At 62.5% G+C, this 17,426-nt stretch overlaps 2 protein-coding genes across 5 annotated transcripts in view; one reads left to right on the top strand and one right to left on the bottom strand.

Moving 5' to 3' along the window:
- GRAMD4 (GRAM domain containing 4) overlaps positions 1-6,865 on the top strand; it is a 74,320-nt gene extending 67,455 nt beyond the window's left edge. For 2 of the 3 annotated variants that reach the window (XM_055329039.1, XM_055329038.1), the window contains exons 15-19: positions 1,362-1,506; positions 2,193-2,286; positions 2,643-2,727; positions 3,516-3,584; positions 3,798-4,809. In XM_055329039.1, the coding sequence (XP_055185014.1) occupies positions 1,362-1,506; positions 2,193-2,286; positions 2,643-2,727; positions 3,516-3,584; positions 3,798-3,902 (498 nt within the window). In that variant the 3' untranslated portion in view covers positions 3,903-4,809. Of the gene's footprint in view, positions 1-1,361; positions 1,507-2,192; positions 2,287-2,642; positions 2,728-3,515; positions 3,585-3,797; positions 4,810-6,059 lie in introns of those variants that run through there. The other variant, XR_008664932.1, reaches the window with a different exon arrangement.
- A 2,906-nt stretch (positions 6,866-9,771) lies between these two features.
- Positions 9,772-17,426, bottom strand: part of CERK (ceramide kinase) — a 41,432-nt gene continuing 33,777 nt past the window's right edge. For both annotated transcript variants that reach the window (XM_055327977.1, XM_055327979.1), the window contains exons 9-13: positions 16,562-16,667; positions 15,780-15,856; positions 14,956-15,161; positions 13,807-14,015; positions 9,772-12,198 (exon numbers count right to left, since the gene is read on the bottom strand). In XM_055327977.1, coding sequence (XP_055183952.1) covers positions 12,126-12,198; positions 13,807-14,015; positions 14,956-15,161; positions 15,780-15,856; positions 16,562-16,667 — 671 coding nt within the window. In that variant the 3' untranslated portion in view covers positions 9,772-12,125. The remainder of the gene's footprint in view (positions 12,199-13,806; positions 14,016-14,955; positions 15,162-15,779; positions 15,857-16,561; positions 16,668-17,426) is intronic.

Below are 17,426 nucleotides of genomic sequence, written 5' to 3'. Positions count from 1 at the left end.
GGCGCGTTGGGGGGGGGCACGCGGATGGAGGCTCCCTCCCACCTCAAGGCCCCTCGCACTCTCCCACGGACTTGCCTGAGCTGTGCTGACCCCCGGGCCCAGGTGGGCAGGTGCGGGGTGCTGGTTGTGATGCCCCAGAGCCTGGGGGCCTTGGCAGGAGGGAGCCCTGGGAGCTGCTGTCCGGGCCTCTGTTCGCGGCTCTGAGGCTCAGGCCTGCCTGGTCGTGCCCACCGGCTGGATCGGGCCTGTATTTATATTCACGGCGGGAGACCCCTGGGAGTTGGGCCCTGGCACAGAGGATGAGCTAGCCTGGGTCTCAGATCAGTGCAAGAGGTTCCGGGTCCGTCGGACTCTCGGGGAGGTCTAGGAAGGCTTCCTGAGGGAGGCGACGCTGCATTGCTGAGCACCACGTGTGCACGTCATCTGAGGAGAGGTTGTCTGGTGACCCGTTGGCGGGAGGGAAGCTGTGGGCCAGGTGGGCTCAGGGACAACAAAGCTTATCGGGAGCCCAGGTCCTCAGCAGGACGGCAGGGTCGTCCTGAGCCAGCAGACGGACTCCGGTCAGGCAGGTGCAGGGAGACCCGAGGGAAGGGGCGCAGAGGTGGGCAGCCCGGCACCCTGAGGCCGTGGGGGGAGAGGAGGGGCTTGTCCTCATCCTGGGGGGTGGGGCAGGGCCTTCCAGCGGCTAAGACCACCTGGTGCTGGCCAGACTCCAGAGAGGCGTGGGCGCAAGGCCACGGGCTTCCTGGGCCCGGGAGGGAGGCCCCGCCGAGGGTCTGTGCCTGCAGCTCTGCTCGGCCTGTGTGTGGGGTCTCACGTCCCGTGGACCCACTCGTTCTCTTGTCTTGGTCACGCGTGCGTCTGTTGTCTCCTCTTTGGGCAGCTGTCAGGGCACGACAAGGTACGGTGTCTGTGTGGAAGCCCCGCCTCCGCCGGGGCCTGGTGCAGTGTGTTGCTGTGTTGTGACTCTGTTTGACCTTTTAATGTCTCTTTCTGTGGCCTGTCCCCCGGCCAGTTCCAATTTCGGAAACGTCTAGAATGGCCTCTGAGCCCCTAGTAGCCCGGGGCATGGACGGCGTGTGCTGGGGTGCAGGCTCAGCTTCGGTCTCCTGAAGTGGGGTCACCTCTGGGGGAAGCAGGGCTGTCCCCACCGCTCTGGGGCTTCTCTGCCCAGGAGGAGGCCGGGCTCGCGAGATGAGGAGCGGCCCCCAGCAGGGGCTTGGAGGGGTCGCACCCACATCCGGGCATCCGGGCGGCCCGCTGCTCATCTACCTTCACGGTGGGGCGGGGGGGGGGCTGTGTGTGTCCCGGTGCCCCCACCCCCGGCTGGCCCAGCTGACGGGCACGTGTGCTCTCGGCAGCTACAGACAGCCTCCTCGCGGAGCTACGTCTCCAGTGCACCCGCCGGCCTGAACAAGGACGAAGACACCGGTCGCTTCCACGGTACCAAGAAGGGCAATTTCCACGAAATCTTTAACCTAACGGAAAATGAGCGACCGCTGGCAGGTATGTGTGCGCTGGTCTGTGGCCGCCCTGGCCTGCTGGGGGCTTGTGCTGGGCCCGGCAGTGGCGATGGCGACAGGGCCCCGGGGGGGTTCTGGGCAGGCAGGAGGAGTGGGGTGTGCGCCCGGCCCACTCGGCCAGCTCCGGGGGGGGGCAGGTTGAGCAGCGTTCAGAGGGTCCCCCAGAGCGCGGCTCAGAGCTGCTCTCCAGCAGGAGTGTCCCCCAAGCAGGTGTGGCCCTGAGGATCCTTCCTGCGGCCCCCGCGCCCTGGCTGCGACCATGACCTGGCAGGAGGGCCGTGCGGCACAAGGCAGCTGGGTCCATAGAACCGCCTGCGGGCAGCGTGTGACCGCCAGCTGCCACCGAAAGCCCTGGGGTGCAAAGCTTTGACCTCGTCCGGCCCCGTCCTGCTGGCCGAGGGGGCGCCAATGTGTCCTCTGGGTGCCCTGGCCGTGGTTCGGTGCACCTGCACAGCCGCGCGCTTCTCCTTCAAGAGGGCGAACGTCCCAGCTGACACCCGCCCCATAGCCGACACCTGTTTCCTAGGAAGGGGGGGCAGGGCGCCTGCCTTCCTGTCGCAGGGTTTTCCGAGGGTGGACAGACGTGTTGGCACATGTCTGACGAGCCCGCGCTGACGGTTCCCACCTGGAACCGGAGAGAAGGGTGACAGGTCGTGTTTGTGCCGCTAGTGTGCGAGAACGGCTGGCGCTGCTGCCTCATAAACCGGGACCGCAAGATGCCCACAGACTACATCCGCAACGGGGTTCTGTACGTGACGGAGAAGTGAGTGCCTCTGGGGCCCGGCTGCCCCCTCCCCGTGTCCTCGTCCGCCCCACGCTCCTGCATCCCCCACGCTCCCGGCGGTGGCCCTGGGCCACGTCTCCCCACTGCCTCTTGCTGAAGGAACAGCTTCGGACGTTCTGGCGCTTGCTGGACGTACCAGGGATGCTCGACATCCTTTGAGCATGAGTCACACACAGCGTAGGCAGTTGGTTCCGTCTGTAAAAGCTATGAAATGGCCTCTTGAGGTGAAATCCTTGGTGCCAGGCCAGGGGTGGGGACAGCTGGGGGCCTGGGCAGCACAGCTCGGCGGGGGGGGGGGCAGCCCTGGGTCCAGCCTCTGCTCCTCCCCCCGGTAGTTACCTGTGCTTCGAAAGCTCCAAATCCGGTTCTTCCAAGAGAAACAAAGTCATCAAGCTGATGGACATCACAGACATCCAGAAGGTCAGCGTGGGCCCCTCCTCCCCTTCCCCGTGACCCCTCCCGGATTCTGGAGGACGGGGGCCGCGGGGCCACTGAGTGGGGGGTGGGGTGGGGGGGCTCGATTGGAAGTCAGATGTGTTCACAGCGGGGGAGCGGGGATCAGGAGACTCTGGGGTGCAGTCCTCGGTTCTGCCCATGTCAGGGCCCCCCTTCTAGAAGCCTCCATGCAGGGCCCCCAGGCCCCCGTCAGAGGCTGCGCACGTACCACGGGCCTGTCCCACCTGCTCATGGGTCAGCGCCAGGCTCCTGACCCCCCCGACCATGGTGTGGCTCCCGCGGCCCTGAGGTGCTCCCTCTGCCTCGGGTGTGTCCTCTCCCAGTTTCCCTTGGGTGTGGTGGTGCCCGGGAAGGCCTGACATGCTCACTGGGAGGGGGTAGCCGAGCCCACCTGCCTGCTGCCCGCCTCCAGGGTCTGAGTGTCTGGGGCACAGGTCAGCCCCAGCGGGGGTTGGGTCCCAGCTCACAAGCACGTCAGGAGCGTGCCCCCCCGCCACGGCGACCGCGGTCCCTCCCCAGACAGATGTGCCATCCCTGGGATCAGGCCGGGGGCCTCCCCCACCTGCAGTGCCCGTGGGAGACCGTCTCACTCGGATGCGGGAGAGGGTGGGACGGGGCATTGGCAGGTCTGGTTCCTCGGTCATGAGGGGTTCCATGGGTCTTGCTGCCTGTGGCCCCGGGAGGGGAATGCCCTGGGGTCAGGGGACAGGCGCACAGGAGGGTCCCTGGTGACAGTGTGCTTCGTCCCTCAGTACAAGGTCCTCTCCGTCCTCCCGGGCTCAGGCATGGGGATCGCGGTGTCCACGCCATCAACCCAGAAAGTACGTGCTCGGGGGGAGACGGGGAGGTGGCGGGGGGGGCGCGCTAAGACTCCCTGGAGGGCCCCTCCTCCCCTCTCCTCCCCTGAGTCCAGCGGAGCTCCTGCCCCTCCAAGTGCTGGGCCCCCCCGGGGGTGGGGTGGGGGGGTGGAGCCGAGGTCGGTGTCGCCGGTGGGCGGGCACTCCTGTCCTCACCGGGCGTCTCCTCCTCGTCAGCCGCTGGTGTTCGGTGCCATGGTACATAGAGACGAGGCCTTCGAGACCATTTTCAGCCAGTACATGAAAATCACGGCGGCGGCAGCATCTGGCAGTGACAGCTAGTGTTGATTCTCCCGGGACGATGCTGGAAAGGGTTTTGTTTTGTTTTTTCTTTTTTTCTTTTTTTTTTTTTTTAACAATTTGATAGTGGAAAAAAAATGGACGTCCTCCCGATCTTTTGCAATAATTCCCCTCGATCTGTGGTTTTTATTGTGTTTGCCCTGCGCTCTGCGGACCCCTTCACGCAGGGGTGGGGCCCTCAGATGCAGCCCGCCCTTCTGACGGTGAGGCGTGCCCCGCGAGCTCGGGGGCGCGGAGGGCAGGGGACCCTGGACGCCGGTGTAAAGGATGATGCACGGGAGCCACCGGCCCCGGCCCCCGCCTAGGACCGCTGCTGTCTGCCCCCGACGGAGAGCCCGCACCAGCCGCGCACCCAGCGCTCCAGGGGCCGCCGCCCTTCCACACCAAAGCCATAGCTGAGGCGCACCTGCCGTCCCTCTTCCGGGGGTGACAGACGCAGGGAGGAGCGGCTTGGAGGCCCCTCCACAGCACCACGAGCGGGACCCTGGGTCTCCTTGGTCCAGCGAGGCCTTCTGCAGCGTGTGGCCAGGGTGAGCCCGGGTGGGGGGCGCGGCTCTGCGTGGCCTGTGCCCTGTGCCCACCTCCCGTGGGCGCCGACAGGCTGGCTGGGCCCGGGCCCCACCCCCACCTGCTGCCTCGGCCTCCCGTGCCACCGGGGCCTGGAGTTGGTGACCCCGCGAGGATTGGATGGCACGCGCGGGTAGAAGCACATCTTTTTAACACTCTGCTCTTTGGAGAGCCCCATGGGACACCTGCCAGGCTCTCGGGCCACACGGGGCTTTGGTGGCTCGCATATGAGGATCAACTGCGGCTTGGCTGGTGCCGCCTCGAGGCTGCAGCCACCTGGGTCAGTGAGCGGGGGCTCTGGGGTCCCGGGAACAGACGGTGGGGCCTGGTGTGGGGACAGAGAGCGGGGCCCGGGGTGGGGACAGAGAGCAGGGCCCAGTGTGGGGACAGACAGCGGGGCCCGGAGTGGGGACAGACAGGGGGGCCCGGGGTGGGGACAGACAGCGGGGCCCAGGATGGGGACAGACAGCGGGACCCGGTGTGGGGACAGAGAGCGGGGCCCGGGGTGGGGACAGAGAGCAGGGCCCGGTGTGGGGACAGACAGCGGGGCCCGGAGTGGGGACAGACAGGGGGGCCCGGGGTGGGGACAGACAGCGGGGCCCAGGATGGGGACAGACAGCGGGACCCGGTGTGGGGACAGAGAGCGGGGCCCGGGGTGGGGACAGAGAGCAGGGCCCGGTGTGGGGACAGACAGCGGGGCCCGGGGTGGGGACAGAGAGCAGGGCCCGGTGTAGGGACAGAGTGGGGCCCGGGGTGGGGACAGATCAGCGGGGCCTGGTGTGGGGACAGAGAGCGGGGCCCGGGGTGGGGACAGATCAGCGGGGCCTGGTGTGGGGACAGAGAGCAGGGGCCCGGGGTGGGGACAGATAGGGGGCCCTGGGTGGGGACAGATCAGCGGGGCCCGGTGTGGGGACAGAGAGCGGGGCCCGGGGTGGGGATAGATCAGTGGGGCCCAGGTTGGGGATAGATCAGCGGGGCCCAGGGTGGGGACAGGGGGGCCCGGGGTGGGGACAGACAGCAGGGCCCAGGGTTGGCACAGATCAGCGGGGCCCGGGGTGGGGATAGATCAGCAGGGCCTGGGGTGGGGACAGACAGGGGGGCCCGGGGGTGGGGACAGACGGGGCCCGGTCTGCCCGCGTGAGCTGTGCAGGGAGGCCCGGAGGTCACTGGCTATGACCGTGAGTGAAGCCCAGAGGTTTGGGGCCGGCGGCCTGCACCCCTGACGTCTGGCGGAGTCGGTGGGCGCGCCCCGTGCCAGCACACACCCGGGCCGGGAGCCAGCTGCCCCCCGCGCCCCGCTCGGCCTGGGCCCCACCGGGAAGCAGGCTCTGGAGACGAGGCCGGGGACGGGGCCTGTCTGCGGGCTGGGTTTGTTCCAGGACAGGCCTGGGACCTCCGTGAAGGACGGGCTGAGACGGTGGCGGTCAGCACACTTCCAACTCGATTACTCCAGTTCCTCAGCTTGTCCTGAGTCCTTTGGGTGTCACTGAGATTGTTGTTTTTTGAAGAAACAGAAGATTATATTTTTTACAGAGAGCAAGCTGTTTTTCTTATTTTTGTATCATTTTTCAGATGTAATTTTTACCTTTGCTCCAATCCGGATGTGCTGGTTTGGGTGAGACCTGGTGGCGGCGCTCACGTCCCCCTTCCCAGGGACCTCAGGGCCCCCCGCCGGGGCCCGGGTGGCGCTCCCGGGGGGCCGCCCAGCAGCCTGATGAAGCACACACCCCGCCCGGCCGGTGAGGTCTGAGGGCACCGCGGCGCCCTCCGCTCACTGCGACCCCCAGGGGACCCGAGTCAGGACCCACTGAGCCTCGGCTCGGGCTCCCCCAGGTGGCACCGGCGGCCTGGCTCTCGTGGGCCAGGAGCGGCCCCAGGGACCGGGGGCAGGGTGGTGCCCGTGGGTTCCACTCACACCCGTCCCCGGGCCGCCAGGGGTCCGCGTGTGCCCGCAGGGGGGCCGCCCTTGCCAGCAGAGCGGGTGGTTTGGTTCGAGTCCCTTCTGAGGAGAAAGGGAGATGAAAACTGACCACGTGGGGGGGGCGGGGGGCCCGGGAAGCCGGCTCTGCCCGCAGGGGGGCGGCCTCCCCGCCTCCCCGCTTCCCGGCTGAGCGCCCGTAGTTTCTCTCAAATTGTGTAAATCTGGGCAGATGTTTAATTTCTATGACTAATCACTGAACTAGAATGAATGTTACATTTTTTATGTCCGAAGCTTGAGTCTATTTTGAATCTGTAAATAATCGTTCCTGGTGTCACTTTTGTTCAACAAAAGGATCGTACTGTATGAAGAACCGATGAAAACCCCCATAACATTTTTTTAAGAAAACTTTGTTTGTTTAAAGAAGTCTTGTATAAATTATAATTTTTATTTAAATAAACCCGAAATGCTGTGTGCTCAGGGGCGGGTGGGGCCGGCAGCTGGCACGGGGCGGGGGCGTGGGGCCGGGACACCGGTCAGGGCGGCCCAGGGGCCCTGCGGCCACCAGCGGGGACGGCCAAGGGGGGAGGTGGGTGCCCAGGGGGCGGCGGGCCCAGTTCCAGAAGGTGGGAGGGCAGGTCAGGGCATCCAGCAGGCCCATGACTCGGGGTACGGAGGAGCAAGTAAGGGACAGAAGCAGAGCCTCGGGCTTGGGGAGCAGGTCCTGGTCCCCCCGGGTGTGGCTTTCCTGGGAGTGGTGGGCGCCCCTGGGACCAGGTGCTCCTGTAGGCCTTCCCCTGGGGTCTGCGGCAGAGAGGTGGGCAGAGGGTCCCCGGTGGTCCCCGTGGCGCAGACGCTGATGCTGGAGACCGTGGGGGGCAGGAGCCCGCCACCTGCCCAAACCACCAGGGCCCCGCGCTGAGCTGAGCTGGGTTCAGCCATGGGCGCCCAGCCTCCCACACCCCGAGCCCCCAGGGGGCCCCCAGGAGGCAGAGGCCGGGTCCCCGGGAGTGAGCTGGGAGCTGGACAGGAACCAGGTCTGGAGGCCCAGCTCTGCTCACAGGTGTGGCCTTGCGTCCTGCGTCCATCCACCCCTCTGTCGCGGGCACTGTCCTGGGGGCTGGACGTGGCCCCGACTGGCCCCTGGGGACAACGGGCCCTGGGGACCTGGCACACAGTGACCCCCCGGGGAGTGCGGCCCCCCCATGACAAGCCAAAGGCCCCGCCTACCCCAAGGCCCCTGCCCACCCCACTGTGAGTGGCCGGTACCATGGCACCAAAAGGCCTGGTCACTGTCGGCCGCTCCTGGGGGTGGGGCGCGTCTCTGTAATTGGTTTTGCTTGCAGGCCTGTGTGCCCATCCATCACAGCAGACTCCGGGGGGACGTCCGGGACACCCAGGGGGCGCCTGCTGCCCCCAAGGGACCTGGGCCTTGGTTCTGGGGAGGCCGAGCCCCTGCCGGGCTCCCAGCAGGTCTGTGGCGCAGGCTGCAGGCGGGGGGCAGGGGGGGGACACGGTTTTTATAGACCCTTAGCACCCTCGTTCAGTTGGGCTTCTGTTCCCGGGGACCTATGGGTGCTTCTGGGTCAGGACCTTCTGTGAACGAGTCTCACAGCTGTGAGTAAAGGGGGGAGGGCACCCCTGCACACGAGACCTGTGGCCAAAGGCTGTGATTGGTTCACCCGCAGAAACCAGGTGAAGAGCTGACCTCAGCGCAGCCTCTGTAACAGAGGCCCAGCCTGCGGTGGGGGGGAGGGGGGAGAGCCCGGCCTGCAGGAGTGCAGGGGTGGGGGGAAGAGCCCGGCCTGCGGGTGGAGGGGGAGAGCCCAGCCTGCGGGGGGGGGGGGGGGGGAGTCCTGCCTGCCGGGGTGCTCGCGGAATCGAGGAGAATCCTAAGGAGGATGGGACCGCTGAGCCGCCACCACGCAGTGCCCAGAGCATGCTGAAACCTGCCCCCCAGACACGCGGGAGCTGGGGGGCCCCCTCTCCTGCAGCGTCCCTGTGCTCCACTGTCCAAGGTGGCATCGAGCGTGGGGGGTGCGGGGGGGCAGGGGTCCCAGGACTTGGGAGGCAGAGGTGGGGGGGCGGGCGCCCGGGCTCCCCCAGGGGCTGCTGTCACGCCGGCAGTGGGGTCACGGCTGGTGCAGCCAGGGCCGCCTAGGTGAGCAGTCTGAGGGAGGGGAGCCACTCCACCACCACCTGGGGTGACAGGACAGTGGACACTTCCAGATCGGCAGTTTCCAGATTAAGAGGCACATTTTGAGGATTCCATATGACACACTCCAAAAATCGCATTTACGTGTAAAAACAAAAGAACAATTAGGGTAGTCCCCAAATACAGTTTTTAGGAGTAAACAGAATTCGGAGACGTACGGGAAAATTAGAGAACTATCCCAAGACCTGAGGACGTATAAATGGGAACGTACGCAGTGTTCCTAGACTGGAAAGCAGAGTGTCCTGATGGGGGACGCCTGGGTGGGCGGCTCGGGCGGCTCAGGGGGTGAGCGTTTGCCTTCGGCTCAGGCCGTGATCCCGGGGTCCTGGGATCGAGTCCCGCATCAGGCTACCCACAGGGAGCCTGCTTCTCCCTCTGCCTGTGTCTCTGCCCCCTCCCCCCACCCCCGTGTCTCTCATGAATAAGTAAACCAAATCTTAAAAAAAAAAAATACCTGAAGACCCAAAGAAGCGGTTGGGCCGGGGGCTCCTGTTCCGTCTTAACAAAAAGGCAACGAATTTTTCAAGAAGTGACAAGACAGAGGGAAGGGGGTTTGGGCCTTGAAGGTGACGGGGCTTCCCTGGATCTGCAGTGGGAGGTAATGAAAGGTCTGGGTTTGTGCAGCCCCAGCCCCGCCGACCCCCCACCCCCACCCCGAGCGCCACCTGCACTTGCTGCTTCTGGACGGTCTTCAGCCGTGCAAACCATCCTTAGGCCCAAGTGGCCTCCTTTGGGGTGGCCTATTCTGACCCTCACAGGGATAAAGCAGGGGTATGGTACACCGGAAATCGGGGGCCCCTCTAGGGTGGGCAGGGGAGGGGAACGCGGGGACTCTGGGGTGCAGGTCCGTCTCTTGGCCAGGGTGGCGGTGGCTACACCAACGTTCATTTGATTCTTGATTTTTAAATCCTACGTAGCTGGGGGCACCTGGGGAGCACAGTCTGCTGGGTGCCCGGCTCTCGATTTCCGCTCAGGTCGTGGTCTCGGGGTTGGGCTCGGCGCTCAGCGGGGAGTCTGCTTGGGGCTCCCGGTCCCTTGGCCCCACCCCCTGCTCACATGTGCTCTAAAATAATGTAAAACGCACATCGGTGTTTTCAGACAACATGCTCTGCTTTGAACATAGCAAGAATTTAGAAAAGAAAAAGAGCAACTCCGCCCAAAGTAACTTTATTTTTGTCTTCTCAAACATATCGGAGCAAATATGCCATCTTCCCATCTTGAAACCAGCAAGATTAGGACACGAAGCCCCCCTTCAGCCCACACTTGCCCGTTACACAGGATTGACCAGAACAGTCACACCTGCCCACTGAGCAGCAGGTGCCGCGCAGGTGCCTGCGTGGTGATGACAATAAGCCAGAACAGGGTCAAAGCGTAACGGCCGCCGTAGGGTTTCTGCACTAATGAGTCACAAAGTCAAAACGCAGACTAAGTCTTCTGGATGATCCTAAGTTTTCACCAACCAGCCATCCGTTCCGATTTCCTTCCAAGACCTTGGAGTCCAGGTGTCTGGGGCCTTCCTGGAGGCCGGAGCCCCTCGCCTGTGTGGGAACGTCGGAAAGATCCTCCCGTCCTGTGTGCAGATCACTGAGGACCCTTGGGGCTGCTGAGACCATCAGGCGCACCCCGAGAACGGCCCAGAGCCTGCGGCAGCCGTCCACAAAGCCCGTGGCGTGGCTGGCTTCCTTGGGGACCGGAAAATGCTCACCGGGGCTGGCGGGCTCCTCCACAGTTGGCAGTGGAGTTTAGGACGGACCAGGGCTGTTTGGGGGAAGCCCTGTGAAGGAGCACTCCCCGGGGCGCGGGGCTGGGCGGCACCCTCGGGCCTGCCGTGCGGCCTCTGCCCCCGCACAGCACTGCCGCCCCTGCTTCTTTGGTTTCTTCCAACCGGCAGCAAGCAATGAGTCAGAAACAGCCAGCGCACTGACTTTCCACACCACCCTTCCTACCCACCCAAGACGGAGTAAACCCACGTGTCCAATTAATTCCTCGGAAATGTGGCCCCTTAAAAAAAACAAAAAACCCACTGTCAAAGCTGCCCTCTTGTCTGACCCGGATGGGACTAAGTGATAAAATAGGAAATTTCATGTATACTTCAAAATATAAACACTGCACGCGAATTCTAAAAATATACATCGGTTGGCGCTACCCTGACTAGCCACGTCTGCGTAACGTCAAGCTCCTATGGGCACGACGCGCGTCGGTCGCCTTCTGTAACAGGCTTCCTCTCTCGTCGCGGACAGAGTTCGGGCCGCAGCTTGCACCTCTAATAAAGCTATCTTAGATGCATCTCCCAGGTACCTAAGCGTGAATACAAAGGAAACAAGGCCACAGCGGGGCCCGCCTCCAGGAACCCCCAGCCTCTGCGGCTCCAGCGCTGCAGCAGAAACCAAGTCTACAGCGCTAACCGTGGAGACCCCACGTATGCTCTTCTGGTGTAAAAGGACATTTTCAACAGATACAGAGAATTAAGTGTGAAGAGAAGCACAGGTCTGGACCACGTACGTAGAACCTGGGGCCCACGCCGGAGCAGCCCGGGAACTCGGGGTCCCCCCAGCAGGGCCAGGGCGCTCGGGTTGAGGTGAACACGGAACCCACACGGTGAATTCGTACTTCTTGCACACCAGCTCCTGTCACGCCCCCCAGAGCCCACCTGTTACCCACTCTGTGTCGCGACAAAGCATCACTTTTCTAAGTTTCAAACGGAGGGCACCCCGGGTGACGAGTCCCACGTCGGGCTCCCTGCATGGAGCCTGCGTCTCCCTCTGCCTGTGTCTCTGCCTCTCTCTCTCTCTCTCTGTGTCTCATGAATAAATACGTTTTAAATGGATGCTGTGTCCAGCGCTCATGATTGTTCTCGCTGCGGCTGGATTGTCCCAGGAGCACAACCACAGTGGGAGCCCGGGCTGGGAGCCTAAAGATAAAAGTGTCAGTCCTGTCCACGTCCTTCTCACTCAAACGGTCTGCGCCCCAGGTTCTGACGCAGGGGACACCGCGCTGGAACTGCCCCAACACACAGGCTCCAGCAAGTGTCCCAAGCACAAGGCGAAACGAAGGCAATGTGCTACTTTCCAAACCCTGATCCCAAACAACTCCAGGACATCTTGTAAAGCGGATCAACGAGCCGGGAGAGACCTCACGTCCAGATGGTGTGACCTCACATCCACCTTCCCCAAGGTTACCGCGACAGAGCCACTGCTGGGCCCCTTAAAGATCTGTGCTGCTGCCATGGAGACAACCTAAGAAGCCAGCGCCCCCAAACTGACAAGTGATGTTTGCTGAGAGTAAGTGATGGGAAACGCACCCCACAGGCTCACAGAGAACTGAAAATGCCTGGTATGTTCACGAAATTGCTGACAAAGGTATTTTTTCTAAAACCAAGATCTAACTATCAAAAATAAATTTCTAAATTTCAATGTATATATCAACGTAATCGGTCTGCAGGAATTTCTTTAAATAATGTTCACACTTCCCAAGCATAGCAAGGCAGGCGATGCGTGATGGCGGCTCAGCTGTCCAATTCCTCCTTAGGATTCTCCTCGATTCCGCGAGCAAAGAGGCGAACCAGCTGGCAGTGGACCCTGCAGAGACAAAGGGCCACGTGTAACCCCGTGTCCCCCTGACCCTCGGCCTTGCAGCCGGTCATGGGTGGAGGCAGGGTGGCCGTCTTCTCATGGCCAGCTCTGGGCCCGACCCCGCAGGGCCAGGCCAGGGGTCCACGGGGACTCACCCACCCTCTCGAGAGGCCTATTTTGTAAAGGGGGCTGAGGGCCAAGTGGCAGTCTGGGCGGTTCTCCTTCCAGCACTCCCTTTGGCAGAGTGACAAATCTCTAGATGACTGCTTTCCGAGCTTTCAGGGCCACGGGAGGGCTCCGTGCAGGGTGGCCCCCCCCTATATGGGATGTGCAGGGTTGTCCAGTCACCCCAGATGAGGGGCCCCACCTCGGCCCCATCCCAGGGTGCATCGGAACCTGGGGCGCAGACCGTTTGAACAAAGTGCCCTGGGGACCCCTCCTTCCACAACGAGCATCAGGATGAGAACTGGAGGGGCTCCGCGGCCAGCGTGGCCATCAGGTCCCCACCAGCAGAGCCACCTTCCTCAAAGGTGTTCAGTAATAAAAACCCTGTAACTAAGTCACTCGCTGCTCAAGGCCTGGTAACGTTACTGAGATACCTAGGACATACTTGACAGAAAAATGCTCTTCCTAATTTTCAAAGTGTCCTATTTTTTTTTTAGTAAATCCTTAAACTGGCATTAAAAGTAATTCCATGTCTTTAACTCGTGAAGTTACAAAAGCCCAATCCCTGCACGTCTGACCGTCCTGCAGGGGTTCCCCGGGGCCTGTGGATCTGGGCTGGGCGGATGGCGCAGGTGCGGGGGCCACAGAACAGGTGTGGGCAGACGTGTGGCCCGGTGAGGCTGAGGCTGGCAATGCAGAAGGCCGGACGCTGTGCGTGGGACCCCAGCTTGCGGAAAGCTGAAAAGCCCTTTAATGTGGGGATCACACACCGTGACAAGCCTGTTCTCTAAACGTGGTGACTGAAGATGACGGTGTGGATGGGTGCAGGGCTGCGGGCTATCCTGGAGGAGCATGCCGCACGCCGGCCTCCTTAAAGGAGCCTAGGAGCTCCCCGACAGGTGCACAGAACCCCGGAAAGTACACCGACGCCTCCTTCTACAGCCTTTTGTAAAGACTCCTGTTACGTATTTTGGGGGGGGGCGCTTTCTTTGTGCTTGCGCTTCATCTGGTTGTGTAACACACGTGATCAGATGGCAGATGTCCACACCAAACATGGGGGCCCCTGCAAGTCTGCAGAGGACCCCCTGCCCCCAGGGAGGCCGCGAGCCAGACCCCCAGCCCCGGCCACAGGCAGGGTTCCAGTGGACCCAGTGACGTGGGATCTGCGAAGGTGGCCGGCTAGTCCATCTAAATAATTAGGAAAAGAGAATGAAAACGCCAGAGCCAAGGACAGCTGCCAGTGCCAGGGTTCAGGGGGACGTGATGGATGGCCTGGAGAGTCCTGGGAGATGCCAGCATCCCGGCACGTCTCCCAAAGCAAGAGGGCAACATCTGGAGGGCTGGACACACACAAACACATGCACGTGTAGACGCCTGGCAGGCACCTGGCCGCAGGCGGGAGGACTCGGTGCCCACGGAGCCCCGGGGCCAGCGTCCACCGCCACCCACCTGACCTCGATGGAGGAGCTACTCAGGATCTCCCCGTCGCAGTTCCATGAGCTGTTGGAGACGGAGCAGCAGCAGGACGGGTGCTCGCTGCACATCTGCCCGAACCGCTTCTTCCCTCGCTCCTTGAGGTCGCTGTCCTCCTCCTCCACGTGGCTCGACGTAAACTGGAATTTCTTGACTCGGTAAACTTCGACAAAAGCAAAGTCAAACTACGGAGAAATACGGAAGAGGGTGTGCATGCTTATTGAGCCGGGCCGGGGGGCCGCAGGCTGGCAGCTCGCACGCAGACGCAGGCCCGATACCTGCCTCCCACCGCATCCACAGTGACAGGCACTTTATAAAGAATCCTGGAAGGGGCGCCCGGGCGGCTCAGTCGGTTCAGTGTCTGACTCTTGGTTCCATCTCAGGTCATGATCTCGGGGTTGCGGGATGGAGCCTCACACGTTGGGCTCCACACTCCGGGTTGGCTTTAGACGCTCCCTCCCTCTCCCTCTGCGCCGCCCCCCGCCCAGCTCTCTCTAAAAAGTAAACAATTAAAAAAAAAAAAAAAGAATTCTGGTGGTTCCTTAGCAGTAACTTGGAGAATTGTTTACCTTTTCTGGAAGCACAAATGGGAAAGCCCCCTAAAAACACCGTTAGACTACACTTTAAGTACAATTAAAAAAAAAAAAACCCTCATAAATCTTACTAAGATCAGAGACTGACCCGCTGCTCCAGGCCTGTGGACGTTGTTAGACTTGGGGTCTCCCCGTATGAGCTACGGATGCCAGCTGCTGCGGGAAGTTTGGCTGGAGGGGAGGCCTGTATTTTTTTTTTTAAGATTTTTATTTATTTATTTATTAGAAAGAGAGAGAGAGAGGCAGAGACACAGACACAGGGAGAAGCAGGCTCCATGCAGGGAGCCCGATACGGGACTCGATCCTGGGACTCCAGGATCGCACCCTGGGCTGAAGGGATTAAACCGCTGAGCCACCCAGGAATCCCCAGGAAGCTGTATTTTTAACGAGCTTTTGTCAGGAGCAGCTGAGACCGGAGCTGGAGGGGTGAAGCAGAGCCTAGAAAGGCCCTCCTCCTGGCGACACAGCTGGGGATTCCCGGGGCAAGGATGCCACTTGCCACCTCGGGGCGCAGGACGAGCACCCCACTCACCTGGTCATACTGGTTGGTGTGCCTGACGAGGAACCTCAGAAAGTTGAACCGTGAGCATTTCCGGATAAGGATGAGGTCGGAAGACCCGTCCCCCAGGTGGGCGGCAGGGGAGAGGCCCCAGGGGCTCCGCGGACAAGCACAGCACATGTTGGTGGCGTTGATGGCCAGGAACTTCCCGCAGACCACCTTCCACTCTTCCACCTCCTCTGAAGCAGAAAGGGGCGGGCAGTGGGGCTGTCAGACGTGCAGCGGGGTCCCGGGAGCACCTCCACGAATTCCCCACGCAATGGACTCCCAGCACTGACACGCGGGACCCTGGGCCGCCCGCCACCACCCACAGGGCCTCACGGGGGGAGTCTTGGGCGATTTAGAACAGGGGTCACCACGTCTGGCCCGCCACCTGATTTTGTGTGGCCTGTGAGCTACGAGTAATTTCCACGTTTTTAAATGGTTGGAAAAGATCAAGAGGAATGACATTTTGTGACATACGAAAATTCTATGGAAGTCTAATGTCAGTGCCCGTGAAGACAGGTTTTGCAGCGCGGCTGTGCCCCTCCCCGAGCGCCGGGCAAGGCCGGAAGGCTGGAGCGTGAGGCGGTCACAGGAACGCTCGCGGGCCCCCGATGCAGAGCCCAGTGGGCGCCACCACCATCCGCTCCTCTCCACAGGCTGGCACCTGACAGCCACCCGCTGCCGCCTGGAGCTCAGGAGACGGACGCGCCGAGCGCTCCAACACGGGCAGCGGGAGACGCACACGCTCAGGTTCAGAACCGTACAAAACTGCACACACGGTCGTGACGCGGGGTCCACTTCAGAGACGTTACCTGTGTTCTCTAAGCCGTACAGCGACCTCTTCTGCTCCTCCTCCAGCTGCTGCTTGCTTTGCCGGCACACAAAGCACCTGAAAGACAAGGCCGTCACCACCCTGCCAGTGGTGTACGGACGGGACGCAGACGCGGGCACAGACACGAGGACCACGTGCTTCTCGTGTGACAGCAAGCTCAGTTCCAAAGGCTTAGCTCACACTCTTTGCCTTGCACGTCGGTTTGAATTTGAATTCTCCAAATCAGACCTCGTAACAGTCCCGTGTGGCCAGGGGTCCTGCCCTAACGCGTCTAAGCGTCCTAAGTAGCAAAGGGCATCGGGTGTGCCCAGAGCCGGGTCCGGCTTGGCCCCTCATTAGTGGAGCGCCAGCTGGGTGCCGGACACCAGGGGTTCCCATCCCACAGACCCAACAGGGTCTGTTCCTGTCGCTAACAGGCAAGTCCACGACGCCGAGCTCCGTCATCAGCGCAGACGGTCTCTGTGGTCCTGGGCTCCGCTGGACACGTGTTCACACTGGTGGGATGAGCTCATGAGCTCTGCTCGGCGACAAGATGGCTAAAACGGCCTCCCCCACTCTACAGTCTCAGAGTCTTCGAAGGAAGGAGCTCGGGTGCACGTGACCCCGGAAGCCCTGCGCCGAGTGGCGCTATCGCTGGACCTGAGAACCACCCTCACCACCTACACCTGGAAGATACCCGCGTCCACAGGAAGAGCGCACCCCCAACGGCCCGGCTCCACTTCACGCCATTGGTGATGGAGATGCACGGAAGGTGGTGCTTACCCCGCCCGGCAGGGTTTCCTGTCCCTGGGAGACCCCACTGTGTGTCGTGCTGGCAGGAAAGACACCGTCCCTTCGTAGCAGTGATGCGAGAGGAAGGTCTTCAAACCTGGGAACAGAGCGTGAAGGGAAGCAGCCCAGTGTCGCTCCCTGGCCACCAGATCGTTAGCGCACCTGTTCCAGGGCACGCCACCCCCAGGCCACCAGCGCTTTCCAAGACCCGTGTGCCAGGAGCAGCAAGGGATCGGGCCACGCTGGGTGCCTGGTCACCGGGGCTGCCTTCAACGGGGGACGTCTCTGCCAGCAGTGACCCCTCCTGGCCCGCCCGCAGGTCACTGGCATCCAGTGGAGCCCCCGACGTCTGCATAACTTGAAGGAGACGCTTCAAAGGGCAGAGCCACCAGAGCCACCTCCCTGTGCCTTCCAGGCAACTCCCAGGCCTGGCCACCCAAGGTCACCCAGGACAACTCTGGCGTCTGGGAGGGACTCTGACGAGGTCGGGGCAGCACTGCCCCCAGAGGGCTGTGGCCGGTCCGTGCCAGATGGTGCTGCGCTGTCTGCTCTGAGCTGGCCTGGCCTGCCTCGACCTACCCCAGAGTACACGGCGAGTGCAGGAAGCCCAGCAGGTTGTGAATGGGGCCTGAGCGTGCCCTGGGCCACAGCGGGGACCATGCTGTATCTTGCAAGTGTAACAGTGACACCGCTCCCTGAGTCGGACGCTGGGCTGGTGCTGGCTATGGTCACATCTGCCTGATGGTGACACCCCCAAGCCCCTCCGCCCCAGCCTCCTGCCTGTGGGACGTGCTTAGTAACTACCTGTTCCCTGGGGAAACCACCTTCCTCCCACCACTGCTCCCCCGGGGGGGGG

Source organism: Nyctereutes procyonoides, unplaced genomic scaffold (genome assembly GCF_905146905.1).
Source record: "Nyctereutes procyonoides isolate TBG_1078 unplaced genomic scaffold, NYPRO_anot_genome, whole genome shotgun sequence".
NCBI lineage: Eukaryota > Metazoa > Chordata > Mammalia > Carnivora > Canidae > Nyctereutes > Nyctereutes procyonoides.
This window is presented reverse-complemented; position numbering and strand designations above follow the sequence as displayed.